Here is a 26,000-nt window from a genome sequence, read left to right as displayed (position 1 = left end):
GTAGCTGGTGAAAAAAAAAAAAAAAAAAAAAAACATAATCATTATTTTATACAAAAACATTTACATCGAGGTTGGGTAGACTTTGTCTTCGAGATTCACGGGGTGGATCTACCTAAGGCCCTTGTCCACAAACATTGTGAATTATATTGTCCTCACGTTTTTATTGGTTAAATTTAATTTAACCAACCAAAGGTAGAGGTGAAAATGAGATGAATTGGGTACATTAAGAATGATTTATAAAAACTTAGACAAATCCTATAAAAACTAGAAACCCAACTCCTCCCATCACAATTCAAAAACGAATGGTTGGTACCGTGGAAGATGGAAAAGAGGGAGAGAGATGTCATAATTCGATGTTTGATACCTCAAATTTTAGACTGTGATTTGAAAGACAAGACAACCACGGTAAATAAATGAAGGAAAAATACGGTAAAAATTTCTGTCAATTAAAATTATACAACACCATAGTCAAAATCCAAAACAAAAACAACATAAAATAGGTGTCGTTCAATTTATTTACAGATGAGGAATGGGAGTGGGATACAAAATAAATACGAATGACAACCTACAAAATATAGATTAAACTGACGCCGAGAGTGAACACCCTACTATGATATTGTAGCTCTTGAGCACATCTGCAGTTCAACTAGTACCTATGATCACCAGAATAAAAGGGGAAAGGGTGGGGTATAAAATACTCAGTAAGTAATCTATTGGTATGCTCCCATCGCATCCTTAACCTAGTAGGTCACCACGGGCTTTTCTCTAGGCTCCAAGTAGTTAGAATCATATCTAGTGCTATATGAACAACTGGGGAGGTCTCTTAGTATCGAGTTGTTCTCTGGTTTGAATCTTATCCTCTAGGAATTTGTATCGGTTCTACAACATTTGTGTTTTTTGAATTAGGGTACCTTTTTTGCAATGTAGTGAGAGATTGGTGTCTTGGGTTGAGGTGCTATCTTAGAAAGATTTGATGAGACAATATGGTATCGACTAATCTGAACATATGGAACGTTAGTTGACAAACCCTTTTGTTAAGGATAGTTGACCGTTCATTATAAGGCAGATATTTGCCTTACATTACGGCTTATCATATTTGCCCTTTATTGTATTCATTTATTATTCTGTCATTTTATTGCTATTTCCATATTATTTGTAATTTACCATATTTCTGTATTCGGTAAATAATTATAAATAAGAGAACTCTCACCACCATTTAGGTGTGGTGGATTCAGCAAACATTTACATGGTATCAGAGCCCTTTCGGTTTAACAACCCTGACCCTTTCTTCTCTATGGCTTCCGAATCTTCTTATCATCTTCTTCCTTTCAATACTCTAATCCATATGATCACCATCAAACTTTCTTCCTCCAATTATCTTCTTTGGAAAAGCCAACTTCTCCCTCTCCTTGAGAGTCAAGACATGCTGGGCTAGGTTGATGGAACTATGGTTCCACCACCTCGCTTTGAACCAGAAACCTCCTCAACACTCAACCTTAAATATTTGGCATGGAGAGCAGCCGATCAACGACTTCTTTGTCTCCTGCTCTCCTCTCTCACCGAGGAAGCTATGGTTGTTGTTGTTGGTCTCTCTACTGCACGTGATGTTTGGCTTGCGTTGGAAACTACGTTCAGCCATCAGTCGAAAGCTCGTGAACTAAGACTCAAGGATGACTTGCAGTTGATGAAACGTGGCACCAAACTTGTTGCTGAGTATGCCCGTGCCTTCCAACTTCATGCCATTGGCAGACCCGTCGAGGACATTGATAAAGTGCACTGGTTCCTTCGTGGACTCGGCACCGAATTTCAGCTTTTTCTACTGCTCAGATGGCTCTCACCCCTATCCCCTGTTTTGCAGATTTAGTCTCTAAAGCTAAAAGTTTTGAGTTGTTCCAGCGCTCCCTTGAGTCCTCTAACTTCACTCCTACAGCATTCACAGCCACTAATCGTGGTCGCACCCATGGAAGCCACCCTGCTTCCTTTACCAACCAGCGAGGTCGTTTTTATTCTCACAAAAACAACTCTTCTAATCGAGGACGAACCCACTCAAGTCAGGGTCGTCGACCACCTCACTGCCAAATATGCCGCAAAGAGGGCCATTATGCTGACCGCTGCAACCAACGGTATGTTCAACCTGATTCTTCTCATGCTCACCTTGCTGAAGCCTTTAACACGTCATGTTCTATTGTTGGACCCGATGCTGCTGATTGGTTTCTAGACACTGGAGCTTCGGCCTCATATGACTGTCGACCCATCTATTCTGGATTAGTATAAAAATTACACGGGTAAGAACTCTGTGATCGTAGGAAACGGTGCATCCCTACGAAAATACTTCCTGCTTATACTGAGCTTAATTACCCACACTGGTACTCTTTCTCCTGTTCCAAATATTCACTTATTAGATGTCTTGGTTGTCCCTCACCTCACTAAAAATCTTCTTTCCATAAGTAAATTAACGTCTGATTTTCCTCTCTCCGTTACATTTACTAATAATCTTATTACTATCCAGAATCGTCAAATAGGAAAGGTGGTGGCAACCGGTAAAAGAGATGGAGGACTATATGTGCTGGAGCGCGGCAACTCTGCTTTTATTTCAGCCCTTAGAAACAAATCTTTACGTGCTTCATATGACTTATGGCATGCTCGTCTGGGTCATGTGAATCATTCTATTATTTCTTTTTTAAATAGAAAAGGTCATCTTTCTCTTGCGTCGTTATTGCCTTCTCCATCATTATGTAATACTTGTCAGCTTGCGAAAAGTCATCGATTGCCTTATTCCCGCAATGAACGTAGGTCGTCTCATGTGTTAGATCTTATTCATTGTGATCTTTGGGGTCCTTCTCCCGTCAAATCAAATTCAGGTTTTCTTTATTATGTTATTTTTATTGATGATTATTCTCAATTCACTTGGCTTTACGCTTTAAAATTTAAATCTGATTTTTTTGATATTTTTCTTCAATTTCAAAAATTTGTGGAAAATCAATATTCTTCTCGTATCAAGGTATTTCAAAGAAATGGTGGTACCGAATTTACTAGTTCTTGTTTCAAAACTCATTTACGTAATTCTGGCATCCACCATCAACTCTCTTATCCATATACACCTGCTCAAAATGGTCGTGCTGAGAGAAAACATCGTCATGTGACTGAGATTGGCTTGGCCCTTCTCTTTCACTCTCATCTTTCTCCTCGTTTTTGGGTTGACGCCTTCAGCACTGCAGCTTATATTATCAACCGGTTGCCTACTCCACTTCTTGGAGGTAAGTCACCCTTTGAACTCCTTTATGGCTACACTCCACATTATGACAATTTTCATCCCTTTGGTTGTCATGTTTATCCTTATTTGCGTGATTATATGCCTAACAAGCTTTCTCCCCGCAGCATTCCTTGTATTTTTTTGGGTTATAGTCCTGCTCATAAAGGGTTCCGCTGTCTTGATCCCGCCACCACTAAGCTATATATCACCTGTCATGCTCAATTTGATGAAACTCACTTTCCTGCTATCCCTAGCTCCCAGGCCCAACCTCTTTCCTCTATTCATATTTCAAATTTCTTGGATCCACATCTTCATCATATTGATTCATCCCCCCTACCACTTCATCATCGCACATTCCTCGATCCAGTTCATCCCCATATGATATTTGTTCTAACCTTGTAGATGAGTCTGTGCAAGTTGATACTTCTCTTGCAGGTTTTACTTTGCCACCCTCGACTTCTAATTCAACCTCTATTGAACCTACTGTTGATTTCTCTTCTTTGGGCACTCATCTTATGATCACACGAGCAAAAGCTGGTATATTCAAGACTCGTCATCCAGCAAATCTTGGTATTTTGGGCTCATCTAGACTTCTTTCTACTCTTCTTGCATCCACTGAGCCAAAAGGATTTATATCTGCGGCTAAGAATCCTGCTTGGGTGGCTGCCATGGATGAAGAAATTCGAGCGTTACAACAAAATGATACTTGGACTTTGGCTCCTCGCCCTGCCAACACCAACATCGTGGGCTCTAAATGGGTGTTTCGTATTAAATATTTACCTGATGAATTCGTCGAGCGTTTCAAGGCTCTTCTTGTTGCCGAAGGTTATACTCAGGTTCCTGGTCTTGACTACACTGACACTTTCAGTCCGGTTGTCAAAGCTACCACTGTCCGTGTTGTGCTTTCTATTGCAGTCACAAATAAATGATCTCTTCGACAACTTGATGTCAAGAATACTTTTCTCAATGGAACTCTTATTGAATGTGTTCATATGGAACAACCTCCTGGGTATATTGATCATTGATTTCCCACTCATGTTTGTCTATTAAAGAAAGTCCTTTATGGCTTAAAGCAAGCTCCTTATGCTTGGTTTCAGCGTTTTAGCTCATTTCTTCTCACAATTGGGTTTTCTTGCAGTCGCGCTGACACGTCCCTTTTTGTCTTTCATCAGCAATCTAACCTTATCTATTTGCTTCTTTATGTTGATGACATTATTGTTACCGGCAACAACTCATCTCTTATTGACAGCTTTACTCACAAGCTTCATTCTGAGTTTGCTACCAAATATTTGGGTTCTCTCAGTTACTTTCTTGGTCTTGAAGCTTCACCACACTCCTGATGGTCTCTTTATTAGTCAGTTAAAATATGCTCGAGATATTCTTACTCGTGCTCAGTTGCTCGATAGCAAACCAGTTCACACTCCCATGGTTGTTTCTCAACACCTGACTGCTGATGGTTCTTCTTTCTCTAATCCTACTCTCTACAGATCTCTTGTTAGCGCCCTTCAGTACTTGACTATTACGCGTCCAGATATTGCCTATGCTGTCAATTCTGTCAGTCAATTCTTACATGCCCCTACTGCAGATCACTTTCTTGCTGTCAAACGTATTCTTCGCTATGCCAAAGGAACACTCCACTTTGGTCTTACCTTTCGTCCATCCACTATTCCTAGTACGCTAGTCGCTTATTCAGATGCTGATTGGGCTGGTTGTCCCGATACTCGTCGTTCTACATCCAGCTATTCTATTTATCTTGGTAACAATCTCGTTTCTTCGAGTGCCAAAAAGCAACCTACTGTCTCACGCTTCAGCTGTGAATTTGAGTATCGTGCTCTTGCCACAACTGCTGCTGAACTTCTTTGGGTTACGCATCTTTTGCATGACCTCAAGGTCCCTATTTTACAGCAGCCCTTACTCTTATGTGACAACAAAAGTGCTATTTTTTTTAGCTCTAATCCCGTTTCTCACAAGCGGGTCAAACATGTTGAACTAGATTATCATTTCCTTCAAGAACTTGTTATCGCTGGCAAACTTCGCATACAATATGTACCCTCTCATCTCCAAGTTGCTGACATCTTCACAAAACGTATTTCTCGACCTCTTTTTGAATTTTTCAGATCCAAGCTTCACGTTCGTTCAAATCCGACGCTCAACTTGTGGGAGGGGGGTGTTAAGGATAGTTGACCGTTCATTATAAGGCAAATATCTACATTACGGCTTACATATTTGCCCTTTTATTAAAGGCAAATATATTGTATTCAATTATTATTCTTTTCTTTTATTGCTATTTTCATATTATTTGTAATTTACTATATTTCTGTATTCTGTAAATAATTATAAATAAGAGAACTCTCACCACCATTTAGGTGTGGTGGATTCAGCAAACATTTACACCTTGATAACTCTTAGATTTGAGGGAAGCAACCTATGTGGTCTCGTGCTCCCTTCTCAAAAACAGGTTTACAACTCAATGGCCCTATTCAAGCGACCCATGACTATTTCACACGCATTACACTAACCGATCTATGCCTCGCTTGATAGTACTAGTACTAAAGGGGAAAGGGCAGTGGAGACTATGATGACACAGTTCCTACTGCTTATAGCTTAGAGTGCTACCTTAGTCATTCTTGAATATCGTGGAGGTTTACTAAGGTTCTTAGGGGCATTTAGGCAGTTTAAATCTCGTCTCTTGTTTATAGCAAGCGTAGGATTTTCTCCTCAAGCTAATCCATTCTTTGGATGTACACAAGTCTAGACCTCTGATCGCTGCTCACGGTTTTAGGGTGCTTGGTCTAATAGAAATGTATTGACCTAGGTCGACACAAAATCGCTCTATCTCTTGTCCTTAGTCTTAACTTGGTTCTCTTGTATATGCTTTGCTAAGAAGATTATCCTATCGATCACCTAGAGCATGGTATACATAATCTAAATATTCATGTAAGCTAATTAAAGAGATAGTCCTATAAATCACCTAAAACATGGAAAACATAAACTAAAACACTCATGCAAATCCAACCGGAACATAACATCCATCAATCACCCAAGCACAGTTCACATTAGTCCATCCTTCTTTCTACGCAGCAAAAAGCATATTAACCAACATTCATCACAAAACTCATCTTAGTGCATTTTGGTAATTTCATATATTTTACTTAGCTTACTTGTCCAAATTGCCCAACTCAAAACCTAGTCGTGCATAACTGCTTTCTAGCTATGTAGAAAGTATAAAAACAACATGCTTCTCAAAATTTCATTTAGAGACCAACGATGATTATTCATAACCTACGTCCAATGCATTATCTTCCAAAATTTCTCGTCTGAAGTCCTAAACATCCATATTCTAATCACCTATGGTAAGGAATGCTTGCATACTAGCACGTTTTAGCAATCCCTATAAATGCTTTTTTTGAGCTTGCTTATCTGGTTGTTGGAAGCTTCAAATTTCTTGAAAATTTTACTAGTAGGTCCTTGTTCAAGTAAAATCAAAGTTAATATCAAAATCATGACGAAAAATGAAGAAATGGAAGCCGAACTTGCTAAAAAGGACTCACGTGCGCCTTTCACGTGCATCCATGCACCCTTGGTGCAACCTATGTTTCGTGTTAATTTAGCCTTTACACCACTATTAGGGCAATAGGAAGATTCTTCAGATCTAAACTACTATTATGAGTTTTGGGGCACCCTTGGATGTCTTAGTCCCTTAGGGACTCCCTAAAGGATATGGCATCAATCATGTTCTCTAATTTGTAGGTCCTAAATCTATAGTCAGACTGCTTATTTCCTAACGTATATTCATATTTATCATTTTCTAGGCTCGAGATTCTAGAAATAACACCTCTTGACCAACTAGGCTTAGGGTCAAGGAGTAGTCGTTGGAGTTGCATAAGTAGCCTACATAAACTTTCTGACCAATCTTGAAAAGTTTGTGTATAAAAGAATTAAATGGTAGGTCCCGAGGTTGTAGATGCAATCAGCAGAACTAGCTCGAGATTTATAAGCTACAACATGCATAATTCTAGATATAAGTTCATACCTACACATTCATGCAATTCTAAGTCGACCCTATAGATAATTTCACGCATTAAATTCAAAACGACTACTTTCCCATATCCAAATTTTTTAAAATTCCTTGAGTTAATTTTTTTCTCTCTCAAATTCTTACGTTTATCTTGGGAACTTTTTCCTTCTTCCATTTTTGAATTTCTTTCTTAAAGCTCTAAAATTTAAGTAACTTAGAAAAAGAAAAGAAAAAAAGAAAGGTTAGATTTTTATTCGTAGCGGTGTATCCGCCATTATGCATATACTATTGAGGTAATATATATACTTGTACAAATTTATGTTCTAGATAATCCTAATGGTCTCTTTTATCATGTCTCCTCTTTTGCATCACCAAGCTCGTAGATAATCTTTATCACATGCATATAATCTATTGTTTGGGGAGAGAGTCAGTACAAACGTACTCAATAAGTAGTTCCCGTATACAACATACATTACAATATCATGCTACTACCTATATATATATATAATGCTAGTATCATTCATAATACTTTTGTCATGCATACACATCTATATTGAAAACAACTCTTTATAGGAAATACTCGCATTTTTTATCAAAATGAATCGAGAAGAGATTACAATACGCTTTGTAGACTACTACTAGACTTTGCTTTACTTGGGCTTGCTTGAATTTCTTGGGGTGACAACCTTAGTAGGCTGGAGGAGTATTTATAGGAGAGGCTAGACAATTGATTCCCAAAGTGCTTACATGCAATTATTGGGATTGATCCTATTGGACTACTGATGATATTTTAACGTCCCTTTGCACTAATCTTCATTCGCCACACCATGTTGAGCTGATAGCGAAAGCCCGTATGTTTGCAAGTTCGGCCCTTCTATAGACAAGTCCGCCTTGGTCATCCGTATTCTTCCTTCATGACTTTGCCTCTAATAAAATGGCAGCCCCTACATACTTTTTTCTACCACGAAATATCAAATTTTCTACTAGACGAGTCGTAGATTTGTTGTCACAATAAAGTGGTATTGGATAGTCAATTTTTTGGTGCAAATTCTCCATTAAGAGTTTCAGCCACGTAATTTCTTGAGTTGCTCCAATCGCTGCTCTATACGTCGCTTTTGTAGTTGACAATGATACTATTGATTGCCTTTTGCTACACAAAGAAATTGTTCTCGAACCGAGCTGAACACATACTCGGAGTTTGATCTTTGGATATTGTAATATCTTGCATAGTCAACATCACAATTTCCAACTTGTTTCAAGGCTTGGATTGGTTTGTACAAATGACCATAGCCGATTGTAACTTTAACATATCGCAGGATCTATCAAGCTGAACTCAAATGAGGCTTCTTCAAACTTTGCATATACTGACTCATGACTCCAATTGCATTCTCAAATTTCTTCGGTTGATTCATGTACTTTCAGTCCAACTCAACGTGCAAAAAAACATTCTTCATATCAATCTGCCATAATTTTCAATCTTTACTTACCGCAAGTGCAGGAGGAACCTATACAATGTGATCTTTGCCACTAGACTAAACATTTCATCATAGTCTAGTCCATATTGTTGAGAGAACCCTTGAGTTATCGTCCAAGCCTTGTATCTCTAGATTGATCCCTCTAAGAGACAAATTATTTCGTAAACTCACTTGCAAGAGATGGATTTAATATCATTTGGTCTTAGCACTAGTTCCCAAGTTTGATTTTGTTCTATGGCTATAGTTTCTTCCTTCATTTCCTGCTGTCAAGCCGTATTTTGTGATGCTTGTTCATACCTCTCTAGCTTTGTAACTTCATCTTTTAAAATAGCTGCATTGACATACTTTGGGTTTGGATTTTGGATTCTTTCTAACCATCTAAGTTGTTGAGGTGCCATTTCCTTTTCACTAGGTTCGCTTGGTTGAGTCACTTTTTGCTCACCAACTTCAGTGTCACTTGGATTTTAAGGCGCATTAGCACTTAACCAAATAGCCCCCCCCCCCAGTCTTCTGTGGAAGAATTTCTTCAATATCTCAGTCGGGTAACTTCCTTCTCCCAGGACCACCCTACTTCCATTACGTCACTCTGATAGTCAGTCATGTGGTTTGAGCATCTTGAATCAATGATCCAGTCATTCTCGTAATCAATATGCTCTTTCATCATCACCATGAGTGCTAGCAAGTCTTCTTCTATGGTGCATAGTACCACTGTATCCCGTTCATCTTCCATCTCCTTTTTGGATGTTGCTGCATTGCTTTCAACAGACGTTTTCTTGGACTAACAATATTTGGACATGTGACTATTCTTTCCACAATTGTAGCAAATACCTTCAAATCTCTTCCCTTGAGAACTCTTGTTGTCGTCCTTGTACAGCAATAAAGAAACTTCTATATTCTAGTTGTAATCCGTGGATAATGATCATTTTCATTTGATCCTATCCAATGACATTGTGAGATTGATAACATTTTGTTTTGTAGAAGTTGTAGAATCGTATCATTCTTCTTTGAGAACAACTTCATGAATGTGTTTCATGCCTCTTTCAGTGTCTTATCTTCCCAAAAGTGCTCTAACATCTCTTCTTCTATTGTGGTCTTCAATGAAAACATCGCTTTGCCTTCTTTGATTTTCCATTTGCACAAAGGCACCATTAGGATTCTATTCTGGTGACGTAGTTCCATTCTCGCCAACGTTCTCCCAAAGGTCCTATCCTTGTAAGTAGGACATCATGCATGTTGCCCACTTGTTGTAGTTATTACTGTCGATTTTCTTAATTCCTCCAACAATTTTGAAATCACTCATCGTATTGGCAATACCTTAGTAATACCAAACAAACCTTTTCGATACAAAAGTTGACGAGGCAATGACTAAACGATACAAAGAAACTCACACATTACTAATCTTAAGAAATCTTTTCTGATGTCGAAGATAAAATAGAGCTGCCACCATAGAGCATACAAAGAATTCCAAGAGATCAGACAACCTACGCCAACCTTGCTCTAATAGGAGATGGTTGAATACAACTCTTGTGAGAAACACTTGAACTCTTTATTAAGACCAATCGAAAAAAGATTACAAGACACTTTATAGAATACTACTACACTTTACTTGATTTACTACTGCACTTTACTTGATTTTTTGGATTTCTTGGGATGAAAATGTTAGTAGGGTGATTCTTGGGATGAAAACCTTAGTAAGGTGAATGAGTATTTATAGGAGAGCTTAGACAATTTAATCCTAAAATATCTAATTATTTATTCCTAAAATATTTAAATCATTTTACTAAAGTACGTAGACAATAGGCTTGTACAATTATTGGGTTTGACCTTGTTGGGCTAATGATGATATTTTAATAATGTACTCACTCAATCTCTAACAAGTATTATTTTTCAAACATTACTCGAGTCCTAACATATCTTTTCAACCTCTTTCCAAGTTCTTATCAATCGTTTTTCCATATTCGAGACTTACTCTTTCAAGATACATTGACCCTTGACTAATGTTTCTATACAAATATCAACACTTGACCCTTCGACCATTTATACCAAGAACTCAATTAGTGAGCAACATATTGGCCCTTGAACATTTATACCAAAGACCTCAATACTTGCTTCAAGATTCATTATATCGACCCATAACCATTTATTCAATATTGGCGTATCACCCCAACCATTTATACTTGAGGCCTCAATACCCAAAAGAACACACCAACCCTTAACTAGTTACATGAGGCCCTAATATTTAGTTATTTTCCTTGGAATAATGTCGGCTCACGACCATTTGTATATGAGGCTCTAACATTCTTTACTTTAAATATTCGTACACTTGCAACTAAGATCAAATATCTCCGAACATAAATTCAAAGATAAAAATATTACTAAAGTATTCGAACATTGAAACATTTGCATGGCCTCCTCAGCAAACACGGTCAATTGTGCATCAACTCTTTTCCTTTACCGAAAAAAAAACATATGATAAGTGTTAAAAAAAACTTAGTAAGTGACTTCACCGTTAGAGTTAAGGAAATGCATTTATATACAATATGTCTCATAGTGGTGGGACCTAACTTTTTATGATTGTTCATTAGTCTCTACTTTCTATTCTTAATAGGGTTAGATGAGAGTGATTCTATATACACAATTCATGTACTAGCACATAAACCCATTAGATGGGTTTGTTAACATACACCATAGGCTTGACTATGAGCTCGTGCACACTCATGCGGCCGATAACTAACAAAAAGGAAAGGAACACTAATAAATGTCATGGTGTACGCATCCGTACAAAACATGTTAGAGAAGTAATTCATGATCATATGACATACAATATCCATGAGGTCCCACATTAAATCATGGTCAATAAGAGGATACACAAATACTTTCATGCTTGTCAAGACGTAAATTCCTTAGGAGATGTACATCCATTTGCATGATATTTCATTCATGCTTATCATACATGATATATCATGGTATCTCTCTAGGCATAAACATAGTCCCATCAACATAACAATCATTATCAGATATAAAAGGAATTACATGCATCACATAATTCATTTAGATATCCTTACTTAAATAATAATATGTAAATAGAACCATAAGTGATGTGTTATTCATGCATCAAACAACTGCATCCAACCTACCTCGTAGGTGTTCCAATTGTCAAACTCAACCTGGTGCTCCTTAGCTTGATTTGTTCCTAGATTCAACTTCATGTCGTCCAATTTCACCTATGATGTTTGATCCATTCAAAAAATTAGGCTTAGAGCGTAACCATAGAGCCATTATCACTTAACTATTCCAAGATTAATTCTAAATAATGCTAAAAAATTTAAATCGTCTAAAATGGTGGTTATGATGACCTTTTCCGACACTAATTGTACTAGAAATGGTTCTGAAACGATTCAAAAGGGTAAAACGAGGCAAGCCGAGCCAAGGCAACTTATCGAAAATTCTTTTTCCATTTGACTATTATAATATATGTGGGATGCGACGCTCGATTGAAAGATGGGTACATGAATGAACCAAGACCACATCTGAATGAGAGTGATCATGAGATTATAATGGTTGAAAAATATTTAAAAAAAATTAAAGTTACTACTTATATTAACAAAGTGCACTTTCTTTTTAAGTAACTCAACCATAAAAACTTCAAAGTTAAGCATAGTTTTCTTATAGCGATTCTATATTATGTGACCTCCATGAAATTTTTCTATGTGAGTGATAACAAATAATGTTAAAAGAACCTAGGATGATTTGTGGAGATGGTAGTCATCACTCTTGGTAACATGGTAATGTTTGTATGCAAGAGAATTTCTAGGTTGTTGGGTATCGAATCTAGACTCCAATTCTAAGCATGGGACATTGCATAAAAAAATGTCATGTTCATTTCATTTTAACTCAGACAACGAATAAGCTAATATTGAAATGTTTAAATCTAGTTTCTTAATTAATGATATATATACCTTAGTCGCTAACCATTTTTGAAAAATAGTAATAAATAAGCCGGTTTAAAAATTCAAATAAAAGTTAGAATTTTAATTTTAATATTTGTTTAAAAAAGTTCTTAATATGCTTAATTTTAATCGGTCACTTGAATATCTACGACCACTTCACTATTTGGTGCACTACTAGGCTAGAAGGCAAAGTGGCAGTAATCACAGGTGCGGCCAGCGGAATTTGGGAGTCCACAGCAAAACTCTTCTTTAAGCATGGAGCCAAAGTGGTGCTTGCAGACATCCTACACGATGTCGGTCACTCTCTTTCCCGCCATCTCTGTTCTTCGTCATCTTCATTCGTCCACTGCGATGTAACGAAAGAGAAAGAGATTGAAGATGCGGTTAACACAGCTATTTCTAAGTATGGAAAGTTAGACATCATGTTGAACAGCGCAGGCATTTCTAGAACTCTAAAATTCAACATTCTTGAAAACGAATTATCAAAGTTGAAGCCAGAAGATATAGCCGAAGCTGCTTTGTATTTAGCAAGTGATGCATCGAGATTTGTGAGTGGACATAACTTAATTGTTGATGGAGGCTTCACCGCAACAAACCAAGGTCTTTATTCCTACCAATAATAAAGTTGAAACGAAGAACTACTTGTTTCAGACTTCAAGTTCTTTCCTAAACTTGATCATGAATTATGTCCTAATTTTATTTGTGTGGTTTTTGTCTCAATTGAGCTATGTCATATTTCTCAGGTTTAACATTATTATAAGAATATGAATTCTAATAATGCAATTTAATTTTTCGCTGCTTAATCTCTAATTTGGTTATTGTCTCAATCTCTAACTTGAGATAGCTTAGGTTTCCTCATTACGTAGAAGTACCGCCTAATGCTATATTAATTGATATGCTCACTTGAGTTGGAGCCTATAAAGTTATGAGATTGTAATCACGCCCTAATGGACGACAATGTCCTCATAATGACCTTTAAACCTTCGACAGGATGAAATGTCACTAAAAAAAAGGTGGGTAGCTCTAGAAGCATCCCAAGAATTAAAAACACGTTATTGGACATGAAATTCGAGGAAGTGTTCCCAAGAGAATGATAAGTTTTGGTAGACTTCACCATCCACAAGAGGATGTTCGTGAGTGGACACCTGTAGTCGCAGTTCAGTACAGTTATCACCGAACAACGTAGTAATTTAAGGAAAAGGGACAAGAGGATGTCCAACCGTGAAAATCAAGAGTAAAAAACTTTCATGGCCAAAATTTGTTAAGGAAGGGAGAATTTGTAATACTCGAGCCATAGCGGGATTAAATACCTAATTTTTTTTTCAAGCTCAAACTTTTGGGATTTTTATCTTATGAACCAGAAACCGAACCGAGTCACTTCGGGTTCAGAAAAAACAACTCAACCCAACCCAACCCTTACAATTCGGATTGGGTTGATCCAAGTTGTTGAGTTGTTGGATTGGATGTAATCACGAGTGGATTGGTATGTGAACTGAGTCGTCACTGCCAAAAGTCGAATTTGGTGGGCGACATTGCTGTTAGTAACTGTTGCAAAACATGAACCACTCACTCACACACTACCTTTCATTTCCTTCATTGTCCCACAAATGTCAAAATGATTACTTTGTTCTTGTCTTCTTTTTATAAATAAAATCCCTTTTCTTTTTTGTTTTTTTTTTTTTTCCTTTTTTGAAAATATTTTAGATGTTTAAAATTAATATAGTTTAGTTTATTAACTTCAATAGTTTTTATACATTTTTATAGTGAAACAATATCCTAGTAAATATTTTATTTGCTTTCATTAATTTACCTTTGAATTCGAACCTCATCTACTCAATACTGTCTTCTTTAAATAGCTAAATTTTTTATCGAAATTAGTCAATATGTTGACTGAACTCTAGTTGGTACGTGGAGATAGTATTCACTCTTAGAATCAATGAGTAAATAACACGAGCATGTCACATAGAAATGTCATGTCTAAACTATCAAATACAAAATCCAAATTTTGAGTCGTAGACACGGGTGGTTACATTTTTTTAAAAAGTTACCATCTCAAAAACTACTTTTATTGATGAGAGATTGACCACGAGGCGAACGTGTAAAATTTTGAGTGGATGGAACCAAGGACTCTTGACTCAGCTATATTTTGAAGGTTCCTTCTTACATACTCATATTTAAAGCGTTTGTTCCATTTTGTCTATACTACTTCAAAGACAACAACAAAGCAAAGAGAGAGAAGAAGAACAACAGCAAGAGCAGCCATGGGCATCTCCTTGCTTCCTGTTGCTGCAAGAAGGTAACTCTATTTTCTCTCAAGAACTTTGATATCTTTTACTTTTACAAATTATAAAAAAAAACTAAGTTTTAGGTTGATTGTATCTAAGCCTGTTCGATTAACTTTCTAACCGTTTAAAAAGTACTCTTAAAATCTAAGTTAATCCAAATAAATCTTCAATTAACTCACTCGAGATCATATTTTCTAAGGCTTCATCGAAGAAATTTACGGTTAAAACCCTAAGAATCAATTAGATATTGTTTTTTTAAGAGATTTGGGCTAAAATATTAGTTTTTTATTTAGATTTAAGGAGAGAAATAAATATTTTAAAAGGAATTAAGAAAAGATTAGTGGTTAATTTGGGAAGACGAGATTTTAGAACATCTAATCAAACTATATGAACAATAATAAGACATTGAAAAGTATAATAATTAAAATAATAAATTAAGGTTAATGAGTTTATGAATTGAAGGTGGTAGCTAGTGGCAAAAACGAGAACCACCAAAAAAAAAAAAAACATAATCATTATTTTATACAAAAACATTTACATCATGTTGAGGTTGGGTAGACTTTGTCTTCGAGATTCACGGGGTGGATCTACCAAAGGCCCTTGTCCACAAACATTGTGAATTATATTGTCCTCACGTTTTTATTGGTTAAATTTAATTTAACCAACCAAAGGTTGAGGTGAAAATGAGATGGGTTGGCTATATTAAGAATGATTTATAAAAACTTAGATCTAACAAAACAAATCCTATAAAAACTAGAAACCCAACTCCTCTCATCACAATCCAAAAACAACAAATGGTGGTATCCTGGAAGATGGAAAGGAGAAAGAGAGATGTCATAACTCCATGTTTGATACTTAGAATTTTAGACTGTGATTTGAAAGACAAGACAATCACGGTAAATAAATAAATACAAAATACGGTAAAAATTTCTGTCAATTAAAATGGAAGTGGGATACAAAATGAACACAAATGACAACGCACAAAATACAGATTAAACTAACGCCCATAGTGGACACCCTACTATAATAACGTAGCTCCTAAAGCATACCTCCAGTTCAACCAGTACTTGTGATCACCTGAACAAAAGGAGAAAGGGTGGGGTACAAAATATTCAGATCACCTGAATAAAAGGAGAAAGGGTGGGGTATTCAGATCACCTGAATAAAAGGAGAAAGGGTGGGGTATAAAATACTCAGTACGTAATCTATTGGTATTCTCTCATCGCTCCTTAATCTAATAGGTCACCATAGGCTTTTCCCTAAGGTCCAAGTAGTTAAAGTCATATCTACTGCTATATGAATAACTGGAGAGGTCTCTTAGTATTGAGTTGTTCTCTGGTCTGAATCTTATCCTCTAGGAATTTGTACGGGTTCTACAACATTTGTGTTTTTTGAATTAAGGTACCTTTTTTGCAATGTAGTGAGAGATTGTTGTCTTGGGTTGAGGTACTATCTCAGAAAGATTTGATGAGACGATATGGTGTCTACTAATCTGAACACATGGAACGTTAATTAATAGACCCTTGATAACTCTTAAATTTGAGGGGACCAACTCCCTATGTGTTGGCCAGCTACTGGGTCAACCTATGTGGTCTCGTGCTCCCTTCTCAAAAACAGGTTTACAACTCAATGGCCCTATTCAAGAGACCCATGACTATTTCACACGCATTACACTAGCCGATCTATGCCTCGCTTGATAGTACTAGTACTAAAGGGGAAAGGGCAGTGGAGACTATGATGACACGGTTCCTACTGCTTATAGCTTGGAGTGCTACCTTAGTCATTCTTGAATATCGTGGAGGTTTACAAAGGTTCTTAGGGGCATTTAGGCAGTTTAAATCTCGTCTCTTGTTTATAGCAAGCGTAGGATTTTCTCCTCAAGCTAATCCATTCTTTGTATGTACACAAGTCTAGACCTTTGATCGCTGCTCACGATTTTAGGGTACTTGGTCTAATAGAAATGTATTGACCTAGGTCGACACAAAATCGCTCTATCTCTTGTGCCTTAGTCTTAACTTGGTTCTCTTGCTAGGAAGATTATCCTATCGATCACCTAGAGCATGGTATACATAATCTAAATATTCATGTAAGCTAATTAAAGAGATAGTCCTATAAATCACCTAAAACATGGAAAACATAAACTAAAACGCTCATGCAAATCCAACCGGAACATAACATCCATCAATCATCCAAGCACAGTTCACATTAGTCCATCCTTCTCTCTACAAGCACAGTTCACATTAGTCCATCCTTCTTTCTACGCAGCAAAAAGCATATTAACCAACATTCATCACAAAACTCATCTTAGTGCATTTTGGTAATTTCATATATTTTACTTAGCTTACTTGTCCAAATTGCCCAACTCAAAACCTAGTCGTGCATAACTGCTTTCTAGCTATGTAGAAAGTATAAAAACAACATGCTTCTCAAAATTTCATTTAGAGACCAACGATGATTATTCATAACCTACGTCCAATGCATTATCTTCCAAAATTTCTCGTCTGAAGTCCTAAACATCCATATTCTAATCACCTATGGTAAGGAATGCTCGCATACTAGCACGTTTTAGCAATCCCTATAAATGCTTTTTTTGAGCTTGCTTATCTGGTTGTTGGAAGCTTCAAATTTCTTGAAAATTTTACTAGTAGGTCCTTGTTCAAGTAAAATCAAAGTCAATACCAAAATCATGACGAAAAATGAAGAAATGGAAGCCGAACTTGCTAAAAAGGACTCACGTGCGCCTTTCACGTGCATCCATGCACCCTTGGTGCAACCTATGTTTCGTGTTAATTTAGCCTTTACACCACTATTAGGGCAATAGGAAGATTCTTCAGATCTAAACTACTATTATGAGTTTTGGGGCACCCTTGGATGTCTTAGTCCCTTAGGGACTCCCTAAAGGATATGGCATCAATCATGTTCTCTAATTTGTAGGTCCTAAATCTATAGTCAGACTGCTTATTTCCTAACATATATTCATATTTATCGTTTTCTAGGCTCGAGATTCTAGAAATAACACCTCTTGACCAACTAGGCTTAGGGTCAAGGAGTAGTCGTTGGAGTTGCATAAGTAGCCTACATAAACTTTCTGACCAATCTTGAAAAGTTTGTGTATAAAAGAATTAAATGGTAGGTCCCGAGGTTGTAGATGCAATCAGCAGAACTAGCTCGAGATTTATAGGCTACAACATGCATAATTCTAGATATAAGTTCATACCTACATATTCATACAATTCTAAGTCGATCCTATAGATAAATTCACGCATTAAATTCAAAAGGACTACTTTCCCATTTCCAAATTTTTTAAAATTCCTTGAGTTAATTTTTTTCTCTCTCAAATTTTTACGTTTATCTTGGGAACTTTTTCCTTCTTCCATTTTTGAATTTCTTCCATTGCATCACTCTAATAGTCAGTTATGTGGTTTGAACATCCTCAATCAATGATCTAATCATTCTCGTAATCAATATAATCTTTCATCATCATCATGAGTGCTAGCACATCTTTTTCTATGGTGCATAGTACCACTGTATCCCATTCACTTTCTATCTCCTTTTTGGATGCTGCCACATTGCTTTCAACAGACGTTTTCTTGGACTAACAATCTTTGGACATGTGGCTATTCTTTCCACAATGGTAGCAAATACCTTCAAATCTCTTCCCTTGAGAACTCTTGTTGTCGTCCTTGTACAACAATAAAGAAACTTCTATATTCTAGTCGTAATTCATGGATAATGATCATTTTCATTCAATCCTATCCAATGACATTGTGAGATTGATAACATTTTGTTCTGTAGAAGTTGTAGAATCGTATCGTTCTTCTTTGAGAACAACTTCATGAATGTGTTTCATGCCTCTTTCAGTGTCTTATCATCCCAAATATGTTCTAACCTCTCTTCTTCTATTGTGGTCTTCAAGGAAAACATCGCTTTGCCTACTTTGATTTTCCATTTCCACAAAGGCACCATTAGGGTTCTCCTCTGGTGACGTAGTTTCACTCCCGCCAACGTCCTCCCAAACGTTCTATCCTTGTAAGTAGGACATCATGCATGTTGCCCACTTGTTGTAGTTATTACTGTTGATTTTCTTAATTCCTCCAACAATTTGGAAATCACCCGTCGTGTTGGCAATATACGTTAGTAATACCAAACAAACCTTTTCGATACAAATGTTGCAGAGGCAATGACTAATCACGACACAAAACTCACACACTACTAATCTTAAGAAATATTTTCTGATGTGGAAGATAAAATAGAGCGCCACATAGAGCATACTAAGAATTTCAAGAGATCAGACAACCTACACCAACCTTGCTCTAATAGGAGATTGTTGAACACAACTCTTTGTGAGAAACACTTAAACTCTTTATTAAGACCAATCGAGAAAGGATTACCTACACCAACCTTACTACTGCACTTTACTTGATTTTTTGGATTTCTTGGGATGAAAACCTTAGTAGTGTGATTCTTGGGATGAAAACCTTAGGACGGTGGATGAGTATTTATAGCTGAGGCTAGATAATTTAATCCTAAAATATCTAATTATTTATTCTTAAAATATCTAAATTATTTTACTTGCTGGTACAATTATTGAGTTTGACTCTGTTGGGCTAATAATGATATTTTAACAATCTACTCACTCAATCTCTAACAAGTATTATTTTTCAAACATTAATCGAGTCCTAACATATCTTTTCAACCTCTTTTCAAGTTCTTATCAATCGTGTTTCCATATTCAAGACTTACTCTTTTAAAATACATTGACCCTTGACTAATGTTTCTATACAAATATCAACACTTGACCCTTGACCATTTATACCAAGAAATCAATTAGTGAGCAACATATTGGCCCTTGAACACTTATACCAAAGACCTCAATGCTTGCTTCAAGGTTCATTACATCGACCCATAACCATTTATACTTGGGGTATCAATGCTTCTCTTTATTCAATATTGGCGTATCACCCCAACCATTTATACTTGAGGCCTCAACACCTAAAGGAACACACCAACCCTTGACTGGTTATACCTGAGGCCCTAATATTTAGTTATTTTCCTTGGAATAATGTCGGCACGACCATTTGTATACTAGGCTCTACCATTCTTTACTTAAGACATTCTCAAATATCTCTAAACATAAATTCAAAAATAAAAATATTACTAAAGTATTCGAACATTGAAACATTTGCATGGCCTCGTCAGCAAACACGGTCAACTGTGCATCAATTCTTTTCCTTTACCTTAAAAAAACATATGATGAGTGTTAAAAAAAAAAAAATTAGTAAGTGACTTCACGGTTGGAGTTGAGAAAATGAATTTATATACAAAATGTATCAGAGTGGTGGGACCTAACTTTTTATGATTATTCACGAGGCTCTACTTTCTATTCTTGATAGGATTAGATGTAGAGTGATTCTATATACACAATTCATGCACGAGCACATAAACCCATTAGGTGGGTTTGTTAACATACACCATAGGCTTGACTATGAGCTCGTGCACACTCGTGCGGCCGATAACTAACAAAAAGGAAAGGAACACTAATACATGTCATGGTGTACGCATCCATACAAAACATGTTAGAGAAGTAATTCATGATCTTATGACATACAATATCCATGAGGTCCCACATTAAAATCATGGTCAATAAGATGATACACAAATACTTTCATGCTTATCAAGACATAAATTTCTTAGGAGACGTACATCATATGCTTGATATTTCATTCATGCTTATCATACATAATATATCATGTTATCTCTCTAAGCATAAACATAGTCCCATCAACATAACAATCATTATCAAACATAAAAGGAATTACATGCATCACATAATTCATTCCCATATCATTACTTAAATAATAACATGTAAATAGAATCATAAGTGATGTGTTATTCATGCATCAACAAACAACTTCATCCAACCTATCTCGTAGGTGTTCCAACTGTCAAACTCAACCCTGTGCTCCTTAGCTTGATGTGTTCCTAGCTTCAACTCCATGTCATCCAATTTCACCTATCATGTTTCATCCATTCAAAAAATTAGGCTTAGAGGGTAACCATAGAGCCATTATCACTTAACTATTCTAAGATTAATTCTAAATAATGCTAAAAAATTTAAATTGTCTAAAATGGTGGCTATGATGGCCTTTTCCGGCACTAATGGTACTAGAAATGGTTCTGAAACGGTTCAAAAGGGTAAAACAAGGCAGAGCCAAGGCAATTGATCGAAAATTCTTTTTCCATTTGACTATAATAATATATGTGGGCATGCGATGCTCGAGTGAAAGATGGGTACATGAATGAACCATGACCACATTTGAATGAGAGTGATCATGAGGTTATAATGGTTGAAAAAAATTTAAAAGAATTAAAGTTACCACTTATATTAACAAAGTGCACTTTCTTTTTAAGTAACTCAACCATAGAAACTTCAAAGTCAAGCATAGTTTTTTTTTATAACGATTCTATATTGTGTGACCTCCATGAAATTTTTTAATGTGAGTGATAACAAATCATGTTAAAAGAACCCACGATGATATGTGGAGATGGTAGTTATCGTTCTTGGTAACATGATAATGTTTGTATGCAAGAGAATTTCAAGGTCGTTAGGTATCAAATTTAGATCCCAATTCTAAGCATGGGACATTGCATAAAATTCTAATAAAAGTTAGAATTTTATTTTAATATTTGTTTAAAAAAAGTTCTTAATATGCTTAATTTTAATTGGTCACTTAAATTTCTACGACCACTTCACTATTTGGTGCACTACTAGGCTAGAAGGCAAAGTGGCAGTAATCACAGGCGCCGCCAGAGGAATTGGGGAATCCACAGCAAAACTCTTCTTTAAGCATGGAGCCAAAGTGGTGCTTGCAGACATCCTAGACGATGTCGGTCACTCTCTTTCCCGCCATCTCTGTTCTTCGTCATCTTCATTCGTCCACTGCGATGTAACGAAAGAGAAAGATATTGAAAATGCAGTTAACACAGCTATTTCCAAGTATGGAAAGTTAGACATCATGTTGAACAATGCAGGCATTTCTGGAACTCTCAAATTCAACATTCTTGAAAACGAATTATCAGACTTTCAAAAGGTACTCAATGTCAACTTACTTGGAGCGTTTTTGGGCACCAAGCATGCAGCAAAGGCAATGATTCCAGCTCGTCAAGGTAGCATAATCATAATGGCAAGTGGTTGCTCGATCATTGGTGGGATTGGGCCATATGCGTACACGAGCTCAAAGCATGGCTTGTTGGGATTGATGAAAAATGCAACAGTTGATTTAGGACGATATGGGATAAGGGTTAATTGTGTGTCGCCCCATGTAGTGCCCTCGCAGATGACTAGGGATCTATTTAAGCTTGAAGATGGCGATGAGTTTCCTAATGTTTATTCGCATTTCAAATGTGGAGATATTTTAAGGCCAGAAGATATAGCTGAAGCTGCTTTGTATTTAGCAAGTGATGCATCGAGATTTGTGAGTGGACATAACTTAATTGTTGATGGAGGCTTCACTTCAGCAAACCAAGGTCTTTGTTCCTACGAATAATAAAGTTGAATACAAGAACTACTTGTTTCAGACTTCAAGTTCGTTCCTAAACTTGATTATAGTCTTTCCTAAACTTGATTGTGGATTATGTTCCTAGTTTTGTTTGTGTGGTTTGTGTCTCAATTGAGTTATTTCAACTTTTATTTGTCGCATATTCTCGTGTTTAACATTATTATAAGAATATGAATTCTAATAATGTAATTTAATTTTTCGCGGCTTAATTTCTAATTTGGTTCTTGTCTCAATTTCTAATGTGAGATAGCGTAGGTTTCCTTAATACGTAGAAGTACGGCGTAATTCTATATTAATTGATATGCTCACTTGGGTTAGAGCCTATAAAGCTATGAGATTGTAATCACGCCCTAATGGACGACAATGCCCACATAATGACCTTTAAACCTTCGACAGGATGAAATGTCACTAAAAAAAGGTGGGGTAGCTCTAGAAGCATTCCAAGAATTAAAAACACGTTGTTGGACATGAAATTCAAGGAAGTGTTCCCAAGAGAATTGTAAGTTTTGGTAGACTTCACCATCCAAAAGAGGATGTTCGTGAGTAGACATCCGTAGTTGCGGTTCAATACAGTTATCACCGAACAACGTAGTAACTTAAGTAAGGAAAAGGGACAAGAGAATGTTCAACCGTGAAAATCAAGAGTAAGAAACTTTTATGGCCAAAATTTGTTAAGGAAGAAAGAATTTGTAATATTCGAGCCATAGCGGGATTAAATACCTAATTTTTTTTTCAAGCTCAAACTTTTGGGATTTTTATCTTATGAACCGGAAACCGAACCGAGACATTTCAGGTTGAGAAAAAACAACCAAACCTAACCCAAAATACTAATCCAACCCAACCAAACCCTTCCAATTCGGGTTGGGTTGGTCCGGGTTGTTGAGTTGTCGGATTGGACGTACACCCCTACTTTAATCACCAGTGGATTTGTATGTGAACTGAGTGGTCACTGCCAGAAGTCAATCATTTGGTGGGCGACATTGCTGTTAGTAACTGTTACAAAACATGAACCACTCACTCACTCAGTCACTCACTACCTTTCATTTCCTTCATTGTCCCACAAATGTCAAAATGATTACTTTGTTCTTGTCTTCTTTTTATAAATAAAATCCCTTTTCTTTTTTGTTTTTTTCCCTTTTTTGATAATATTTTGGATGTTTAAAATTAATTTAGTTTAGTTTATTAACTTCAATAGTTTTTATACATTTTTATAGTGAAACAATATTCTAGCATTCATTAATTTACCTATGAATTCCAACATGATACCACCTTCTTTAAATAGCTAAATTTTTTTATTGAAATTAGTCAATATGTTGACAGGACTCGAATTGGTATATGGAGATAATATTCACTCTTAGAATCAATAAGTAAATAACACGAACATGTCACACCAAAACGTCATATCTAGACTATGAAATGCAAAATCCAAATTTTAAGTCGTAGACACGAATTGTTACATTTTTTAAAAAAGTTACCATCTCAAAAGCTACTTTTATTGATGAGAGATTGAACACGAAGCGAACGTGTAAAATTTTGAGTGGATGGAACCAAAGACTCTTGACTCAGCTTTACTTTACTCATATTTTGAAGGTTCCTTCTTACATACTCATATTTAAAGCGTTTATTCCATTTTGTCTATACTACTTTTTCAAAGACAACAACATTGTAGAGAAAGAGAGAAGAAGAAGAACAAGAGCAGCCATGGGCGTCTCCTTGCTTCCTGCTGCTGCAAGAAGGTAACTCTATTTTCTCTCCAGAACTTAGATATCTTTTCCTTAAAAAAAAATTGTATCTAAGCCTGTTCGATTAACTTTCTAACCGTTTAAAAAGAGCTCTTAAAATCTAAGTTAATCCAAACAAATCTTCAATTAGCTAGCTCGAGATCATATTTTCCAAGGCTTTATCGAAGAAATTCACAGTTAAGACCCTAAGAATCAATTAGATATTGTTTTTTTAAGAGATTTAGGCTAAAATATTGTTTTTTATTTAGATTTAAAGAGAGAAATAAATATTTTAAAACTATTAAACTAATCTGATTAATTTGGGAAGACTAGATTTTAGAACATCTAATCAATCTATATGAACAATAATAATACATTGAAAAGTATAATAATTAAAATAATAAATTAAGGTTAATGAGTTTATGAGTTGAAGGTGGTAGCTGGTGGCAAAAACAAGAACAAGAACAACAATATATATATATATATATATATATATATATATATATATATATAATCATTATTTTAGACAAAAACATTTACATCGTGTTGAGGTTGTGTAGACTTTGTCTTCGAGAATCACGGGGTGGATCTACCCAAGGCCCTTGTCCACAAACATTGTGAATTATATTGTCCTCACGTTTTTATTTAAATTTAATTTAACCAACCAAAGGTAGAGGTGAAAATGAGATGGGTTGGCTACGTTAAGAATGATTTATAAAAACTAGATCTAACAAAACAAATCCTATAAAAACTACAAATCCAACTCCTTCAATCCCATCCCAAAACCGTGTGGTCGGTACCGTGGAAGATTGAAAAGAGAAAAAGAGATGTCATAACTCGTTGTTTGATATCTCGAATTTTAGACTATGATTTGAAAGACAAGATAACTACGGTAAACAAATGAAGGCAAAATCCGGTAAAAATTTCTGTTAATTAAAATTATACAACACCATAGTCAAAATCCAAAACAAAAAAACATGAAATAGGTGTCTTCAATTTATTTACAAATGAGGAATGGAAGTGGGATACGAAATGAATACAAATGTCAGCCCACAAAATACAAATTAAACTAACGCCCAGAGTGAACACCCCACTATAATAATGTAGCTCCTGAACACATCTCCAATTCAACGAGTACCTGAGATCACCTGAATAAAAGGGGAAAGGGTGGGGTATAAAATACTATAATATTGGTATGCTCTCATCGCATCCTTAACCTAGTAGGTCACCACCGGCTTTTCTCTAAGCTCCAAGTAGTTAGAGTCATATCTACTGCTATATGAATAACTGGGGAGGTCTCTTAGTATTGAGTTGTTCTCTGGTTTGAATCTTATCCTCTAGGAATTTGTACAGGTTCTACAATATCTGTGTTTTTTGAATTAGGGTACCTTTTTTGCAATGTAGTGAGAGATTGGTGTCTTGGGTTGAAGTGCTATCTTAGAAAGATTTGATGAGACAATATGGTGTCTACTAATCTGAACACATGGAACGTTAGTTGACAAACCCTTGATAACTCTTAGATTTGAGGGAAGCGACTCCCTATGTGTTGGCCAGCTACTGGATCAACCTATGTGATCTCGTGCTCCCTTCTCAAAAATAGGTTTACAACTCAGTGGCCCTATTCAAGAGACCCATGACTATTTCACACGCATTACCCTAACCGATCTATGCCTAGCTGGATAGTACTAGTATTAAAGGGGAAAGGGCAGTGGAGACTATGATGACACGGTTCCTACTAC

General features: G+C 36.2%; 1 protein-coding gene and 1 pseudogene across 4 annotated transcripts in view; both read left to right on the top strand.

The window, feature by feature from the left end:
* LOC111434358 (secoisolariciresinol dehydrogenase-like) overlaps positions 1-22,680 on the top strand; it is a 69,184-nt gene extending 46,504 nt beyond the window's left edge. For 2 of the 4 annotated variants that reach the window (XM_023071798.1, XM_023071797.1), the window contains exon 2: positions 21,754-22,680. In XM_023071798.1, the coding sequence (XP_022927566.1) occupies positions 21,754-22,528 (775 nt within the window). In that variant the 3' untranslated portion in view covers positions 22,529-22,680. Of the gene's footprint in view, positions 1-13,209; positions 13,420-14,902; positions 14,993-21,753 lie in introns of those variants that run through there. The other 2 variants (XM_023071796.1, XM_023071799.1) reach the window with 2 other exon arrangements.
* A 1,480-nt stretch (positions 22,681-24,160) lies between these two features.
* The window catches only part of LOC111433992, a 21,077-nt pseudogene continuing 19,237 nt past the window's right edge, over positions 24,161-26,000 (top strand).

The sequence above is a fragment of the Cucurbita moschata genome, unplaced genomic scaffold (genome assembly GCF_002738365.1).
Source record: "Cucurbita moschata cultivar Rifu unplaced genomic scaffold, Cmos_1.0 Cmo_Scf00044, whole genome shotgun sequence".
Classification (NCBI taxonomy): Eukaryota; Viridiplantae; Streptophyta; class Magnoliopsida; order Cucurbitales; family Cucurbitaceae; genus Cucurbita; species Cucurbita moschata.
The sequence above is the reverse complement of the archived record's forward strand: the minus strand, read 5'-3'. Positions and strand labels throughout refer to the sequence as shown.